Raw genomic sequence first — 15,506 nt, 5'->3', positions numbered from 1 at the left:
GAGGGCCACCCTCTTGCTCTTTGGTGATGACTGGTGGGGAATGTGACAGGGGTCTGGTCGGCACCATAGACTTGCTTGTGGCTGGGGCTGGGGCTTGGGCCTTCCTGTGAGGTTGACCCCTGGTTCCTCCTGAGCAGGGAGGGGCCGTCAGGAGCTTTGCTGTGCTGGTGGTTGTCCCAGGTCCCCCACAGTTGACCCTGGAACTTGTCATGTGTCAGCTGATCAGGACCACCCAGCCCCAAGAATGGGCTTCTGTGAAATGACCTCAGGTCCCCCAGTCATAACCTTGGCTTCTCCCTCCTTTTCCCCAAGTCCCAAGGACATCCCCCAGGGACCCTGCCTCACTCTCTCTGTGTCCTTTTTTTCTCAGCTGCAGAGGAAGAGACCCCCAGCCCCACAGAACCCAGCACGGAGGCCCCGGAGCCCCCTGAGGAGCCACTCCTGGGGGAGCTGACAGTGACAGGATCCTCCCCTGACTCGCTGAGCCTCTCCTGGACCGTCCCCCAGGGCCGCTTCGACTCCTTCACCGTGCAGTACAAGGACAGGGACGGGCGGCCCCAGGTGGTGCGTGCTGGGGGCGAGGAGAGCGAGGTCACTGTAGGGGGCCTGGAGCCTGGGCACAAGTACAAGATGCACCTGTACGGCCTCCACGAGGGGCGGCGCGTGGGCCCGGTGTCTGCTGTGGGCATCACGGGTGAGTGTGAGCTGCAGAGCCCTCTGGGTTGGGTCTTAGGAAAGTGCAGCCTCCAGCATCTCTTCCACTAGGGACCCAGGATCCCAAGACCTCAAACCTATAATGCACCCTGTTCGCTAAAGCCTCAGGATGGGTGTGATCTGGGGACAGAGAGAGCAAATCCAGGAGAAGTGTCAGAGCCATGTAGGAGAGGCTCCTGGGGACTGAGGCCTCTCAGGAGGTGATTTACTGGCTGGTTTGTGGCTCTGCTTTTCCTTGGAGCTCTATAGAGAACTCTTTTTGTGGGATTGGAACACATTTTTGAAATACAAATTAATTAAATTAATAAGTATTTGTTAAATAAAATTTCAAATGTATAAATAGAAAGAATAGTACCAAGACCTCAGGTACCCATCACCCTGCCACCCTCCTTCAATCAAATATCAACTTCTGGTCAGTCTGACTCGTCTCTGCCCCACTCATTTCCTCCAGTAGAATCACTAGAATGTTTTCTTTCTTTCTTTCTTTCTTTCTTTTCTTTCTTTCTTTCTTTCTTTCTTTCTTTCTTTCTTTCTTTCTTTCTTTCTTTCTTTCTTTCTTTCTTTCTTTCTTTCTCTCTCTCTCTCTCTCTCTCTCTCTCTCCTTCTTTCCTTCTTTCTTCCTTTCTTTTGACAAGGTCTCATTCTGTCACCCAGGCTGGAGTCTACTGGCACAGTGACAATTCACTGCACTGCAGCCTCAACCTCCCGGGCTTAAGGGATCCTCCCACTTCAGCCTCCCAAATAGCTGGGACTACAAGCACACTCCATCATGCCCAGCTAATTTTTTGTGTTTTTTGTAGAGATAGGGTTTAGCCATGTTGCCCAGTCCAGTCTCGAACTCCTGGGCTCAAGTGATCCTCCCACCTCAGCCAAAGTGATGGGATTCCAGGCGTGAGCCGCCACACCCGGCCTGAATGTTTTCTTTATTAACACCTTCATTGAGATATAATTCATGTGGCATAAAATACACTTGTTTTAAGTGTACAGCTTACTGATTTTAGTATCTTTACCTACTTGTGCAGCCATCACCACAATCTAATTTTAGAACTTTTCCATCACCCCCAAAAGAAATCTTGGGTCCAGACCCATTTCTATCTCAGCCCTAGTTTATAACTAATCTAATTTTTTCTCTGTAGATTGCTTTTTCAGGAATTTCGTATAAATGGAATCACACAATATGTATCCTTTTGTGTCTGGCTTCTTTCACTGAGCATAATGTTTTTGAGGTTCATCGATGTAGCATGTAGAAGTACTACATTTACTACATTGCTATTGATTGATTGATTGATTGATTGATTTTTTTTTTTTTTAGACAAATTCTCACTCTATTGCCCAGGCTACAGTGCAGTGGCATGATCATAGCTCACTGCAGCCCCAAAATCCTGGGCTCAAGCCATCTCAGCCCCTCAAGTAGCTGGGACCACAGGTGCTTGCCACCACACTCATCTAATTTTTAAAATTTTTTTATAGAGATGGGGTCTCACAGTGTTACTCAGGCTGATATCAAACTCCTGGCTTCAAGGAATCCTCCTGCTTGGGCCTTACAAAGTGCTGGGATAACAGGCATGAGCCACCTGCTCTCAGTCACTACATTGCTTTTTATTGCCAAACAGTATTGCATTGTATGGTTATACTACTGCAATATTTTAAAACGAACCACAGACACCCTATCCTTTCATCACTAAATATTTAAAGGTATATCTCTTTTTGAAAAATTATTTTTAAAAAATCCACAATACAGCCAGGTGAGGTGGTTCACGCCTGATCCCAGCACTTTGGGCGGCCAAGGCAGGTGGATCACTTGAGGTAAAGAGTCTGAGACCAGCCTGACCAACATGGTGAAACCCCATCTCTACTAAAAAAGAAAAAAAAAAAAATACAAAAAGGCAGAGCGTGATGGCACGTGCCTATAGTCCCAGCTATTTGGGGGGGTTGAGGCACAAGAAATTGCTTGAACCCAGGAGGTGGAGGTTGCAGTGAGCCAAGATCGCGCCACTGCACTCTGGCCTGGGTGACAGAGCGAGACTCTGTGTCAATAAATAAATAAATAAATAAATAATAAAATTCCACAATACAATTAGCATACCTTGATAAATGAACAATCATACTTTGATATCACGTATCCAGGTAGTGCTACAGTCTCCCGAGTGTCTCACAACTATTGTTTTCCAATTCGTTGCTGAAATTAGGTCTATAGAAGGAGGATACATTGCAATTGAGAAAACTGAAATGTTCAGTAGAGCGGTCAGGGAAGGCCTAGAAGAAGGCGGCTTTTGAACAAAGACTTAAAGGAAGGGTGGGGATGAGCCATGAAGATATCTGGGGAAAGAACATTTAGGCGGAGGGAACAGTCACTGCAAAAGTGCTGAGGTAGGAGGCCGCCTGACATGTTTGAGGGACCATAAGGAAGCCACAAAAGACTGTAATGATTATAATCAGAAATCGATCTTCAGGTAGGCCCAGACTGGGCCCACCTTCTGACCTGAGTTCAAGCAGCTGGGGCCTCAACAGCTCCTTCCAGCAACAGAAAAGATTCTGTTTCTATCTCTTCCCAGCCCCCAAAGAGGAGTCCCCTGATGCTCCTCTTGTGAAGCCGCGCCTAGGGGAGATGACAGTGAGAGACGCCACCCCCGACTCCCTCAGCCTGTCCTGGACAGTCCCCGAGGGCCAGTTTGACCATTTCTTGGTCCAGTACAAGAATGGGGACGGGCAGCCCAAGGCAGTGCGGGTGCCGGGACACGAGGACCAGGTCACCATCTCGGGCCTGGAGCCAGACCACAAGTATAAGATGAACCTGTATGGCTTCCATGGTGGCCAGCGCATGGGCCCTGTGTCTGCTGTTGGTTTAACTGGTGAGTGTGCAGTAGGGCACTGGGCCCTGCCCTGAACTAGACTCAGTTTCCCCTTTATTGTCAGTATCTGGTGGCTTTATTTTACTTTCCGTGAGCCTCCCAAGCTCCTGGGAATGGTTCTGCTGGTGCCTTCACTCCAAGCCTTTGGTATTGCCCCAGGTCTTCTACCCTTTACACATGGGCTTTTTGGGTTCTCAAAAAGGTGGGGGACCAGGAAAATAATACAGACTGAGGTACACCTGGGGTTGACCATAGCCTCAGCCCATTTGAGCTGTGTGACCTCAGGAGAATCACATAACCTGTCTGGGCACGGTGACTCACGCCTGTAATCCCAGCACTTTGGGAGGCTGAAGGGGGCAGATCACCTGAGGTCAGGAGTTCGAGACCAGCCTGGCCAACATCGTGAAACCCCCATCTCTACTAAAAATACAAAAATTAGCTGGGTGTGGTGACACACGCCTGTAGTCCCATCTACTTGGGAGGTAAGGCAGAAGAATGGCTTGAACCCGGGAGGCAGGGGTTGCAGTGAGCCGAGATCGAGCCACTGCACTCCAGCCTGGGTGACAGAGCGAGACTCTATCTCAAAAAAACAAAACAAACAAACAAACAAAACACACACACACAACCTCTCTGAACCTCCTTTTCCTCATCTGTAAAGAAGGAATAGCCATACCTGTCCTGAAGGATGGGTGGGAGTGTGGTTTGGATCTCACACTCAACGAGAGATAACTGCAGTCTTTCCCTTCTGAGGAAAGTAGGAAGTTCCTGAAAATCCCTTAGGGCAAATTCTCATAATTATCACTGATTTCCGTGGGAAAAATTGTATGTGTTCTCTAAGCCCCCAAATTAATACCCATTTACTTTTAAAACAACACTGAATCCTGTTACCATGGATACTATTACTTTAATTACAAATATTGGCCATGGGCACAACTTAACAAGGCATTTTCCCTTCATTACCCTGTAACTCGACTCTTTGATGCTTTTGGAAGCTCTTTTATAGCTGTTACCCCCTAGATGCTTAAGATTCAGTTCTCAAAAAGAACAGACAAATGAAATGTGATGATTTTGTAATTCCACTATGAAGGCAGAATAAAACCCTATGAAGAGCAGAAAAGATTAAAGAAATCAATGAAAACAAAGCAATTGATTTCATACGGGCCAAAAGAGCTGGCAAAACTGGAGGTGCACTCTCTGCCATAAGTTAGCAGAGCTACTGCGAGGTCCAGAGACAACTCAGCTGCAAAGATGTCCTCATGTGGTCTCATCTCTCTACCCTCAGCTATAAAATCTAAGTTGGTTTCTAAAAATGCTCAGAATTAGGTGGAATATCCAAGCCCAAGTGGATGAACCTCCTGATACAACTTGCCTGTTATGCTTGGTTGGTGTTCTTTGTTTTCTTTCTTTCTTTCTTTTTTTTTCTTTTTTTTTTTTGAGATGGAGTCTCACTCTCACCCAGGCTCTCAGGCTGGAGTTCAGTGGTGTGATCTCAGCTCATTGCAATCTCTGCCTCCCAGATCCAAGCAATTCTCCTGCCACAGCCTTCCGAGTAGCTGGGATTACAGGCATGCACCAGCACACCTGGCTAATTTTTGTATTTTTAGCGGAGACAGGATTTCGCCATGTTGGCCAGGCTGGTCTCTAGCTCCTGACCTCAGGTGATCCGCCCGCCTTGCCCTCCCAAAGTGCTGGGATTACGGGCCTGAGCCACCTCTCCCAGCCCTGGTTGCTGTTCTTTTTTTTTTTTTTTTTTTTTTATTATTATTTTTTGAGACGGAGTCTTGCTGTCTCCAGGCTGGAGTACAGTGGCGCGATCTCAGCTCACTGTAAGCTCCGCCTCCCAGGTTCACACCATTCTCCCGCCTCAGCCTCTCAAGTAGCTGAGACTACAGGCGCCCGCCACCACGCCTGGCTAATTTTTTGTATTTTTAGTAGAGACGGGGTTTCACCGTGTTAGCCAGAATGGTCTCGATCTCCTGACCTCGTGATCCGCCCGTCTCGGCCTCCCAAAATGCTGGGATTACAGGCCTGAGCCACTGCGCCCAGCCCTGTTTGGTATTCTTATAAAACATCAATTCTGTCCTGCAAAACAAATTTGCTTGGCAGCTCCTGAGGGTTCCAGGCATGCACACTGAGCATCACGGGGATGCCACCTGAGCATCATGACTTCACCACAGGTGTGGTGTTAACAGAGCATTCAAAGCAGAAGAATGATGTCCTAAGCTTGGGGCACCAGCATCCAGGCTGTGGGCCCCTGGTGTGTCTAAGAGAATCCCAGAGTCTCTTGGCTAAAAGGAAGCCCACCAGGCATGTCCACCCATTCTCTCTATTTTCTGATGCAGCCCCAGGAAAGGATGAAGAAATGGCCCCAGCCCCGACAGAACCTCCCACCCCCGAACCCCCCATCAAGCCTCGCCTGGGGGAGCTGACCATGACAGATGCCACCCCTGACTCCCTCAGCCTCTCCTGGACGGTTCCTGAAGGACAGTTTGACCACTTCCTGGTCCAGTACAAGAATGGGGATGGGCAGCCCAAGACAACGCGGGTGCCAGGACATGAGGACAGGGTCACCATCTCCGGCCTGGAGCCAGACCATAAATACAAAATGAACCTGTATGGGTTCCACGGTGGCCAGCGTGTGGGCCCCGTGTCTGCCATCGGGGTGACGGGTGAGTGAACAATGGGAGCCCCAGGGTGGGAGCCGTGGGAGGGTCACCCTCTTGCTCTTTGGTGACAACTGGTGGGGAATGGTGGCAAGGGTCTGGTCAGTACCACAGACCTGCTTGTCGCTGGGGCTGGGGCTCCTGTTGTACCTTTTTGTGTGGTTGACCCCTGGCTCCTGAGCACGGAGGAGCCATCGGGAGTTTTGCTGTGCTGGTGGCTGTGCCAGGTCCCTCACAGCTGACCCTGGAATTTGTCATGTGTGTTAGCTGTCAGCTGAGCAGGACCACCCAGCCCCAAGAATGGGCCTCCCTGAACTGACCTCAGGCGCCCCAGTCATAGCCCTGGCTTCTCCCTCCTTTTCCCCACGATGTGAGCACATCCCCGAGGGACCTTGCCATCCTCTCTGTGTCCCTTTTTCTCAGCTGCAGAGGAAGAGACCCCCAGCCCCACAGAACTGGGCACGGAGGCCCCGGAGCCCTCTGAGGAGCCGCTCCTGGGGGAGCTGACAGTGACAGGATCCTCCCCTGACTCGCTGAGCCTCTCCTGGACCGTCCCCCAGGGCCGCTTCGACTCCTTCACCGTGCAGTACAAGGACAGGGATGGGCGGCCCCAGGTGGTGCGTGTCGGGGGCGAGGAGAGCGAGGTCACCGTGGGGAGCCTGGAGCCCGGGCGCAAATACAAGATGCACCTGTACGGCCTCCACGAGGGGCAGCGCGTGGGCCCGGTGTCCGCTGTGGGCATGACTGGTAAGTAGTGCTTGGGGTCTCAGGGGAGAACTACCTTGCCCTCATGGGTACCTCATTTACTGCTGTGCCCTTTCACCAAGCCCTGGGGGTCCAGGACTTGTCTCCTGTGTCCTGCCCTCGCTCTGTGCCCCGTGGCCCATGCTAGTGGTTTGCTTGTTCACTTTGGCGTGGCCTCCCTCCAAAGGTGAAATATGTCAGGCGCACACCAAGCCTGACTTACAAGAATTTTCCTTTCTTTCCATCTTAATCACAGCATTCTTATAACCACATACACAAATGCACACAAGAGAAACAATCCAATGTCAAACCACGTTGGGATGACTAAATAATTTAGGCAACATCTATAAAAAGAGTTATTATGCCACCACTGAAATGTTTTAACATAAGACCCTTACTTTATAATGTTACATTGAAAAAAGAGAGCCTAGGCTGGGCACGGTGGCTCACGCCTGTTATCCCAGCACTTTGGGAGGCCAAGGTGGGCTGATTGCCTGCAGTCAGGAGTCCCAGACCAGCCTAGCCAACATGGTGAAACCCCATCTCTACTAAAACTACAAAAATCAGCCAAGCATGGTGGCACATGCCTGTAATCCCAGTTGCTTGGGAGTTGGAGGCACGAGAATCACTTGAACCTGGGAGGCAGAGCTTGTAGTGAGCCGAGATCACCACTGCACTCCAGCCTGGCTGATAGAGCCAAACTCAGTCTCAAAAAAGAAGAAAAAGGAGCCCAAATTTTTGTAAGATGCTAATCACAACCATTTGAAAGTAACAGGTATGGCAAGAAGACTGGAAAAAAATACATCCCACTGGTTGCATGATTTGTTAGATAGAATAGAATGTTCCAGCACATTTTTTTTTCTGTATTATTCTATTCTGCATAGTCCAACTTTTCTTAAATGGCAAACATTTCTTGTATAATCAGGGGAAGGGAAAAGAGAAAGTATATAATGTCTTCTTCTTTACACTCCATCTGTCCTACTCCCCTATCACTCTCGCGGCTTATTTCATTTCTTTCCTTCATTTTTTTTCTTTGAGATGAAGTTTCGCTCTTGTCACCCAGGCTGGAGTGCAATGGCCCGATCTCGGCTCACTGCAACCTCTGCCTCCTGGGTTCAAGCGATTCTCCTGTCTCAGCCTCCCGAGTAGCTGGGATTACAGGCATGTGCCACCAAGTCCGTCTAATTTTGGATTTTCAGTAGAGACGGCGTTTCTCCATGTTGTTCAGGCTGGTCTCAAACTCCTAACCTCAGGTGATCTGCCCACCTTGGTCTCTCAAAGTGCTGGGATTACAGGCGTGAGCCACCGCACCTGGCCAGACTTATTTCATTTCTAATTCTGAGAAAGTTCAAAATGTCTAGTCCATAAGAAATTGGAGGGGTGGGGATCATGAGGTGAATTGAATTCCAAAGGTGCAGTCAGGCTGCCTTTTCTAAGTCATCCTCGGCCAGGATGTTATGCCTGGTTTAGAGTATTTTTCGAGAATTCCTACTGATGGGGAAGAATCAGCCCTGCTGAGAAGCGGTCTCTTGCAGGGCAGGTCGCCACCTCTGTGATACCAAGTGAGGAGCGAGCTCATCTCCCAAAGACCATCCAGACAAAGGAAGCAGTCTCACTCAGCATCCCCGATTCCCGGGGGAGAGGCCTCGTTTCCATATGCGTGTTCAGAGGACCATCTGAGTTTTGGGAAACGGGGAATAGGGAAATTATTGGAAAATGAACGTTAGAAAAATTCACACTCGGCCGGGCGCGGTGGCTCAAGCCTGTAATCCCAGCACTTTGGGAGGCCGAGACGGGCGGATCACGAGGTCAGGAGATCGAGAGCATCCTGGCTAACATGGTGAAACCCCGTCTCTACTAAAAAATACAAAAAACTAGCCGGGCGAGGTGGCGGGCGCCTGTAGTCCCAGTTACTCGGGAGGCTGAGGCAGGAGAATGGCGTAAACCCGGGAGGTGGAGCTTGCAGTGAGCTGAGATCCGGCCACTGCACTCCAGCCTGGATGACAGAGCGAGACTCCGTCTCAAAAACAAAAAAACAAAAAAACAAAAAAACAAAAAAAAAAAAAAAAAAAAAAAAGAAAAATTCACACTCTGGGGGTAAGCCGTTCTGGTTCACGTTCAGTTTTATGTTCCTACCCCCACCGTGGGGAACCACAGAACTGACCGAGGACAGGCTGAGGGACCCACCCCTGCCCCTCCTGTTCCATCTGTATTGCTACCCCACCCCCACCCCACACTCGATTATTAATTGTTGTAGCCCAGAATTTCTTTCTTTCTTGTTTTTTTTTTTGAGACCGAGTCTCACTGTGTTGCCCAGGCTGGAGTGCAGTGGTGTGATCTCAGCTCACTGCAACCTCTGCCTCCCAGGTTCAAGTGATTCTCCTGCCTCAGCCTCCTGAGTAGCTGGGACTACAGGTGCCTGCCACCACACCTGGTTAATTTTTGTATGTTTAGTAGAGACGGGGTTTCATGACGTTGGCCAGGCTGGGCTCGAATTCCCGACCTCAGGTGATCCACCCGCCTCGGCCTCCCAAAATGCTAGGATTACAAGCATGAACCACCGCTTCCGGCCCAGAATTTCTTTTTTAGCCCACATTTTTCTAGTGAAAATAATATAGCAACACTATGTGGAAAGCCTGAAAAACAGAAAAACAGAATCTCATAGTCCTGCTTTCTCCCCCAGCTGGCGGCATTAATAACAATGTGTGTAGTGCACATTTCCTTTCTGCATTTTGCATGCAGAGCGTGTTTTAAAGTTGCAATCAGTGTTCATAAAATTCTTGGCTCTTCCTTTTTTGTACACAAGTACATTGTAGTCATTCACCTTGCGGCGACACAACCAGCATTCATCATCGTTTCAATGGTTGGTTGATGTGTCGTGGTGAAAACTCTAACAGAATTAATCCTCTTCTACGGGTCATTTGTGTTCCTGACACATTTGCGGTCATGAATAATCCCATCATGAATTCTTCCATGCTATAACTTTTTCCTGCTTTAATAATTTTCTTAGGATAGATGCCCAGAACTGGGATTATTGGGTCAAAGGAAATGAGAATTACTTTGGCTCCTGACACTATGTCTCAGTTGCCTTCTGGAGGTTTGTAACAGTGCAGCTCTGCCAGCAGTACAGGCCCGGGGCTCATGGATACCTCACCGGCTCTTGTTCCAAGAGTCGCTAAATGACCAACACAAAGCTGCCCCAGCCCTCACCCTGCTCTGGAGGGGTGCATTTGATGTATGACCTTTGTTGACAGCACTGGCAAAGCAAGTTGCCCTTAAACCCTTAAACCCTTAAACCTGTATCCCCCTATATTATCTTTCAGCCCCACGAGAGGATGTGGACGAGACCCCCAGCCCCACAGAACCAGGCACAGAGGCCCCGGAGCCCCCTGAGGAGCCGCTCCTGGGGGAGCTGACAGTGACAGGATCCTCCCCTGACTCGCTGAGCCTCTCCTGGACCGTCCCCCAGGGCCGCTTCGACTCCTTCACCGTGCAGTACAAGGACAGGGATGGGCGGCCCCAGGTGGTGCGTGCTGGGGGCGAGGAGAGCGAGGTCACCGTGGGGGGCCTGGAGCCCGGACGCAAGTACAAGATGCACCTGTACGGCCTCCACGAGGGGCAGCGCCTGGGCCCGGTGTCTGCTGTGGGCGTCACAGGTGAGTGAGTGTGGATGGGGCAGGGTCGGAAGACAGCCCTAGAAAATGTGCCCTTCTCTACCGTTTTCCTATACATATTTCTGTCTTGATGGGGCTCACATTGAAAGGAATACATCAACATTATGGAAAGGCATGAGAGGCTGCGATCCAGCAAATGAGCAAAGGCGGGCGAGCATGTGATAGGGAGGCCCAGGGCTCAGGTCAGGACCAGAGAGGTATGCCTAAGCCACCCTGCCCATGGGTACCCAGGGGACAGCCATGACCTGAGGCCAGGCAGGCCTTAGCTTGGTGTGGTGACAGCTTTAGAGAGGAGGTGAAGCCAGATCATCACAGCTGGTGCAAAGGCCGGGAGGCTAGAAAGAACATGGTGTGTGAGAAGCACTGAGAATCGAGTGGGGTGTCCTTTGCGGTGAGTAGATCATCCTGAAGTGTGGGAGCAGAGGAGGGGACTGCTTACCACGCCTGGGGTCTCCCAGGGATGAGGTTGCTCAGGTCTGTGCTGAGATGGCCCCAGCAGCTGTGCCTGTGTGAAGCTCATCCGTGGGGGCTGAAGATGGGGATGAGGTGACAGGGAGCCTGGAGGCAGGGAGGCCAGTAGGCAGCTGGTGGCCTTGGTGAGAGGTGACAGTGGCCCAAACCAGGACCGGGGACTGGAGGTGGGGGAAGAAGGTATCCAGGGGAATTCAGGGTAAAGATGTTCTGAGGCTGCTGGCAGCTGGTGAGGGGCCAGGTCCAGGAACACGCCCCAAGCTCTGGCCTCGGGAGGGGTGTGCTGAGCTTGTTGGGGAGCAAAGACAGAAGCCCAGTGAACAAAAGATGGCGAGGAGACCCCAGTGCAGGGAGGCCGAGGGTGCAGAGGCCGAGTGGGGCTGTGCTCAGAAGAGAGGCGGTGCTGGAGGGACAGGGAGAGGTGGCCTGGGTGTTGGGAGGTGGGGGTGAGGTGGGGGCTGAGGGCAGGGGGTCAGGGTGAGGGATAGGAAAGGCCACAGGAGAGGAGAGCAAGAAGAGCTTTGCTGGAGGCGCTGTGGGCAGCATCGTCCTGCTCTCGGGCACTTTGTGTTTTGTGACACATCCTTTCTATGCTGAACTGAGGACCCAGGGACCTCACTGTCCCCATACCTGTCTGTCCAGCTCCAGAGGATGAAGCCGAGACCACCCAAGCAGCACCCACCACGACCCCTGAGCCCCCCATCAAGCCTCGCCTGGGGGAGCTGACCGTGACTGACGCCACCCCCGATTCCCTCAGCCTGTCCTGGACGGTCCCCGAGGGCCAGTTTGACCACTTCCTGGTCCAGTACAGGAATGGGGATGGGCAGCCCAAGGCGGTGAGGGTGCCGGGGCACGAGGACGAGGTCACCATCTCAGGCCTGGAGCCAGACCACAAGTACAAGATGAACCTGTACGGCTTCCACGGTGGCCAGCGCATGGGTCCCATGTCTGTCATCGGGGTGACGGGTGAGTGAACAGTGGGAGCCACAGGGTGGGTGCTGTGGGAGAGTCACCCTCTTGCTCTTTGGTGATGACTGGTGGGGAATGTGACGGGTCTGGTCAGCACCACAGACTTGCTTGTGGCTGGGGCTGGGGCTCCCCTTGGGCCTTCCTGTGAGGTTGACTCCCTGGCTCCTCCTGAGCAGGGAGAGGCCATCAGGAGTTTTGCTGTGCTGGTGGCTGTGCCAGGTCCCCCACAGCTGACCCTGGAACTTGTCATGTATGTTAGCTGTCAGCTGAGCAGGACCCCCCAGCCCCAAGAATGGGCTTTTCTGAAATGACCTCACGTACCCAGTAGTAGCTGCGGTTTCTCCCTCCTTCCCCTGAAGACCTGAGCACATCACCCAAGGACCTGGCATCCTCTCTATATCTCCTTTTCTCAGCTGCAGAGGAAGAGACCCCCAGCCCCACAGAACCCAGCACAGAGGCCCCGGAGCCCCCTGAGGAGCCGCTCCTGGGGGAGCTGACAGTGACGGGATCCTCCCCTGACTCGCTGAGCCTCTCCTGGACCGTCCCCCAGGGCCAGTTCGATTCTTTCACCGTGCAGTACAAGGACAGGGATGGGCGGCCCCAGGTGGTGCGTGTCGGGGGTGAGGAGAGCGAGGTCACCGTGGGGGGCTTGGAGCCCGGACGCAAGTACAAGATGCACCTGTACGGCCTCCACGAGGGGCGGCGTGTGGGCCCGGTGTCCGCTGTGGGTGTGACAGGTGAGTGTTTGTGAGTGAGGCAGGGTGGCCTTAGAAGGAAGATGGCCTTAGAAGATGTTGCTTTCTCTGCAACTTCATGAAAACAAAAATATTCTTACCAGTCGGGCTTCTTTTGCACGTTTCCATGCTTGGGGATCTTGCTAAGAGGCAGATTGGGATTCAACAGGTTTAGGCTAGGGCCAGAGATTCTGCATTTCCAACAAGAAATGATGTAGATGCTGCTGGCCCATGATCACGCCCCTTGAGTAGCAAAGTTCCTCACGACCAAGGAATTGGACCCTCTTTTGAAATCTGTTGAAGAGAATTTTTCTGCGTCCCTGATTCCTGGTGGGGTGCTTTCTCTGTAGAGTTGACTGGGGGCCGTGAAGGAAGACAGAAGGCAGTGAGAGGCAGCGTGTTGACTGTGCACTCTGGAAGCCCACCATTGGAACAGGAATAGGAACAGACCTTTCCCTCCAATGGGCCAATTTGTTCATTCAGCAAAGAATTCCATGCCCTGATCCAGGCACTGTAATTTTAGGATATCAATGTCCTCTGGCCAACGACCTCCAGAAACTCACCAAAAATTGAACGGATGGAGTTATGCTTTGTGCAGTGCAGGACGACCGTGGGGTGACTCAGGAAGAGGCTTTAGAAAGAGATTGTTAAGGAACTGGGCTTGTGGTGGGATTTTGGGAAAGCATTTAAGGAAGCAAGGTTTTGCTCTGTATTAGACGCTGTCAGGAAGAAGGGATAGCCCTGTTACCAGGCGTCTCACTAAGTCTTATCTTTGCGGGGGTCAACCTAGAGCAAGGCCAAAGCTGCCATTGGTAAAGAAGCAACTATCACTCAGATTAGCTGGATGGGTGATGTTTGGTTATTTTTTGTGCTTTAGAAAGTGTTAGAGTTTGTTTATACTGAGACATGATCACAGACTGGCCTTGTTCTTGCCTTGATCCATCCTACTGACTAATGGCCTAGTCTGATGTTGATGTTCCATGAAATTGTCTGTGTTCAACTGGACCACGCCAAGACCAGACTGTGCCAGGCCAGTCCCAAGCAACCGTGGCCTGGCTGAGGGAAAGGGCAGCTCACGGGTGTCAGGGCTGCTTTTTTCTTTCATAGGCAGAAGCTGGAAAGTGACACACACAAGTACATGTTTTCATGGGGCTCACAGTTGTGGGCACAAACGGAAAACCAGAAAGTAAGCAAAGAAGGATGAGCATGTGGAGCCCAGGGGCCAAGCCAGGATTGGGAAGGGACAATGAGGTCACCCTGACCACAAGTACCCGGGGGACAGCCAGGACCTGAGGCCAGGCAGGCCTTAGCTTGGTGACAGCTTTAGAGAGGAGGTGAAGCGTGTCAGATCATCACAGCTGGTGCAAAGGCCAGGAGGCTAGAAAGCACGGCACGTGAGAGGCACTGAGGATTGAGTGGGGTGTCCTTTACAGTGGGTGGATCGTCCTGAAGTGTGGGAGCAGAGGAGGGGACCGCTCACCACGCCTGGGGTCTCCCAGGGATGAAGAGGTGGTTGCTCAGGTCTGTGCTGAGATGGCCCCAGCAGCTGTGCCTGTGTGAAGCTCATCCGTGGGGGCTGAAGATGGGGATGGGGTGACAGGGAGCCTGGAGGCAGGGAGGCCAGTAGGCAGTTGGTGGCCTTGGTGAGAGGTGACAGTGGCCCAAACCAGGACCAGGGACTGGAGGTGGGGGAGGAAGGTATCCAGGGGAATTCAGGGTGAAGATGCTCTGAGGCTGCTGGCAGCTGGTGAGGGGCCAGGTCCAGGAACACGCCCCAAGCTCTGGCCTCGGGAGGGGTGTGCTGAGTTTGTTGGGGAGCACAGACAGAAGCCCAGTGAACAAAAGATGGCGAGGAGACCCCAGTGCAGGGAGGCCGAGGGTGCAGAGGCCGAGTGGGGCTGTGCTCAGAAGAGAGGCGGTGCTGGAGGGACAGGGAGAGGTGGCCTGGGTGTTGGGAGGTGGGGGTGAGGTGGGGGCTGAGGGCAGGGGGTCAGGGTGAGGGATAGGAAAGGCCACAGGAGAGGAGAGCAAGAAGAGCTTTGCTGGAGGCGCTGTGGGCAGCATCGTCCTGCTCTCGGGCACTTTGTGTTTTGTGACACATCCTTTCTATGCTGAACTGAGGACCCAGGGACCTCACTGTCCCCATACCTGTCTGTCCAGCTCCAGAGGATGAAGCCGAGGCCACCCAAGCAGTGCCCACCGTGACCCCTGAGCCCCCCATCAAGCCTCGCCTGGGGGAGCTGACCGTGACTGACGCCACCCCCGATTCCCTCAGCCTGTCCTGGACGGTCCCCGAGGGCCAGTTTGACCACTTCCTGGTCCAGTACAGGAATGGGGATGGGCAGCCCAAGGCGGTGAGGGTGCCGGGGCACGAGGACGGGGTCGCCATCTCAGGACTGGAGCCAGACCACAAGTACAAGATGAACCTGTACGGCTTCCACGGTGGCCAGCGCGTGGGTCCCATGTCTGTCATCGGAGTGACGGGTGAGTGGACTGTGGGAGCCCAGGGTGGGGCCTGTGGGAGGGTCCCCCTTTCTCTGGTGATGGGTGAACTGGCCCAGGAAGCCCCTCTGCTCTTGGCTGAGCCTTGGTACCTTTGTGCTTTTCCCCACTTCCCTGAGGACTGACAGGTCTTCCTGGGTGGAGAAGGGCCCTGTGAGCTCTGTTGGTGGCTGTCCCAAGTTC

General features: G+C 52.5%; 1 protein-coding gene across 1 annotated transcript in view; it reads left to right on the top strand.

Moving 5' to 3' along the window:
* The window catches only part of TNXB (tenascin XB), a 69,657-nt gene that overhangs the window by 41,413 nt on the left and 12,738 nt on the right, over positions 1 to 15,506 (top strand). Inside the window, 8 exon segments of the mRNA XM_073005892.1 lie at positions 371 to 694; positions 3,270 to 3,566; positions 5,909 to 6,235; positions 6,653 to 6,976; positions 10,297 to 10,629; positions 11,761 to 12,084; positions 12,501 to 12,824; positions 14,982 to 15,305. Of these exon segments, the coding sequence (XP_072861993.1) occupies positions 371 to 694; positions 3,270 to 3,566; positions 5,909 to 6,235; positions 6,653 to 6,976; positions 10,297 to 10,629; positions 11,761 to 12,084; positions 12,501 to 12,824; positions 14,982 to 15,305 (2,577 nt within the window).

This window comes from Chlorocebus sabaeus, chromosome 17, assembly GCF_047675955.1.
Source record: "Chlorocebus sabaeus isolate Y175 chromosome 17, mChlSab1.0.hap1, whole genome shotgun sequence".
NCBI lineage: Eukaryota > Metazoa > Chordata > Mammalia > Primates > Cercopithecidae > Chlorocebus > Chlorocebus sabaeus.
This window is presented reverse-complemented; position numbering and strand designations above follow the sequence as displayed.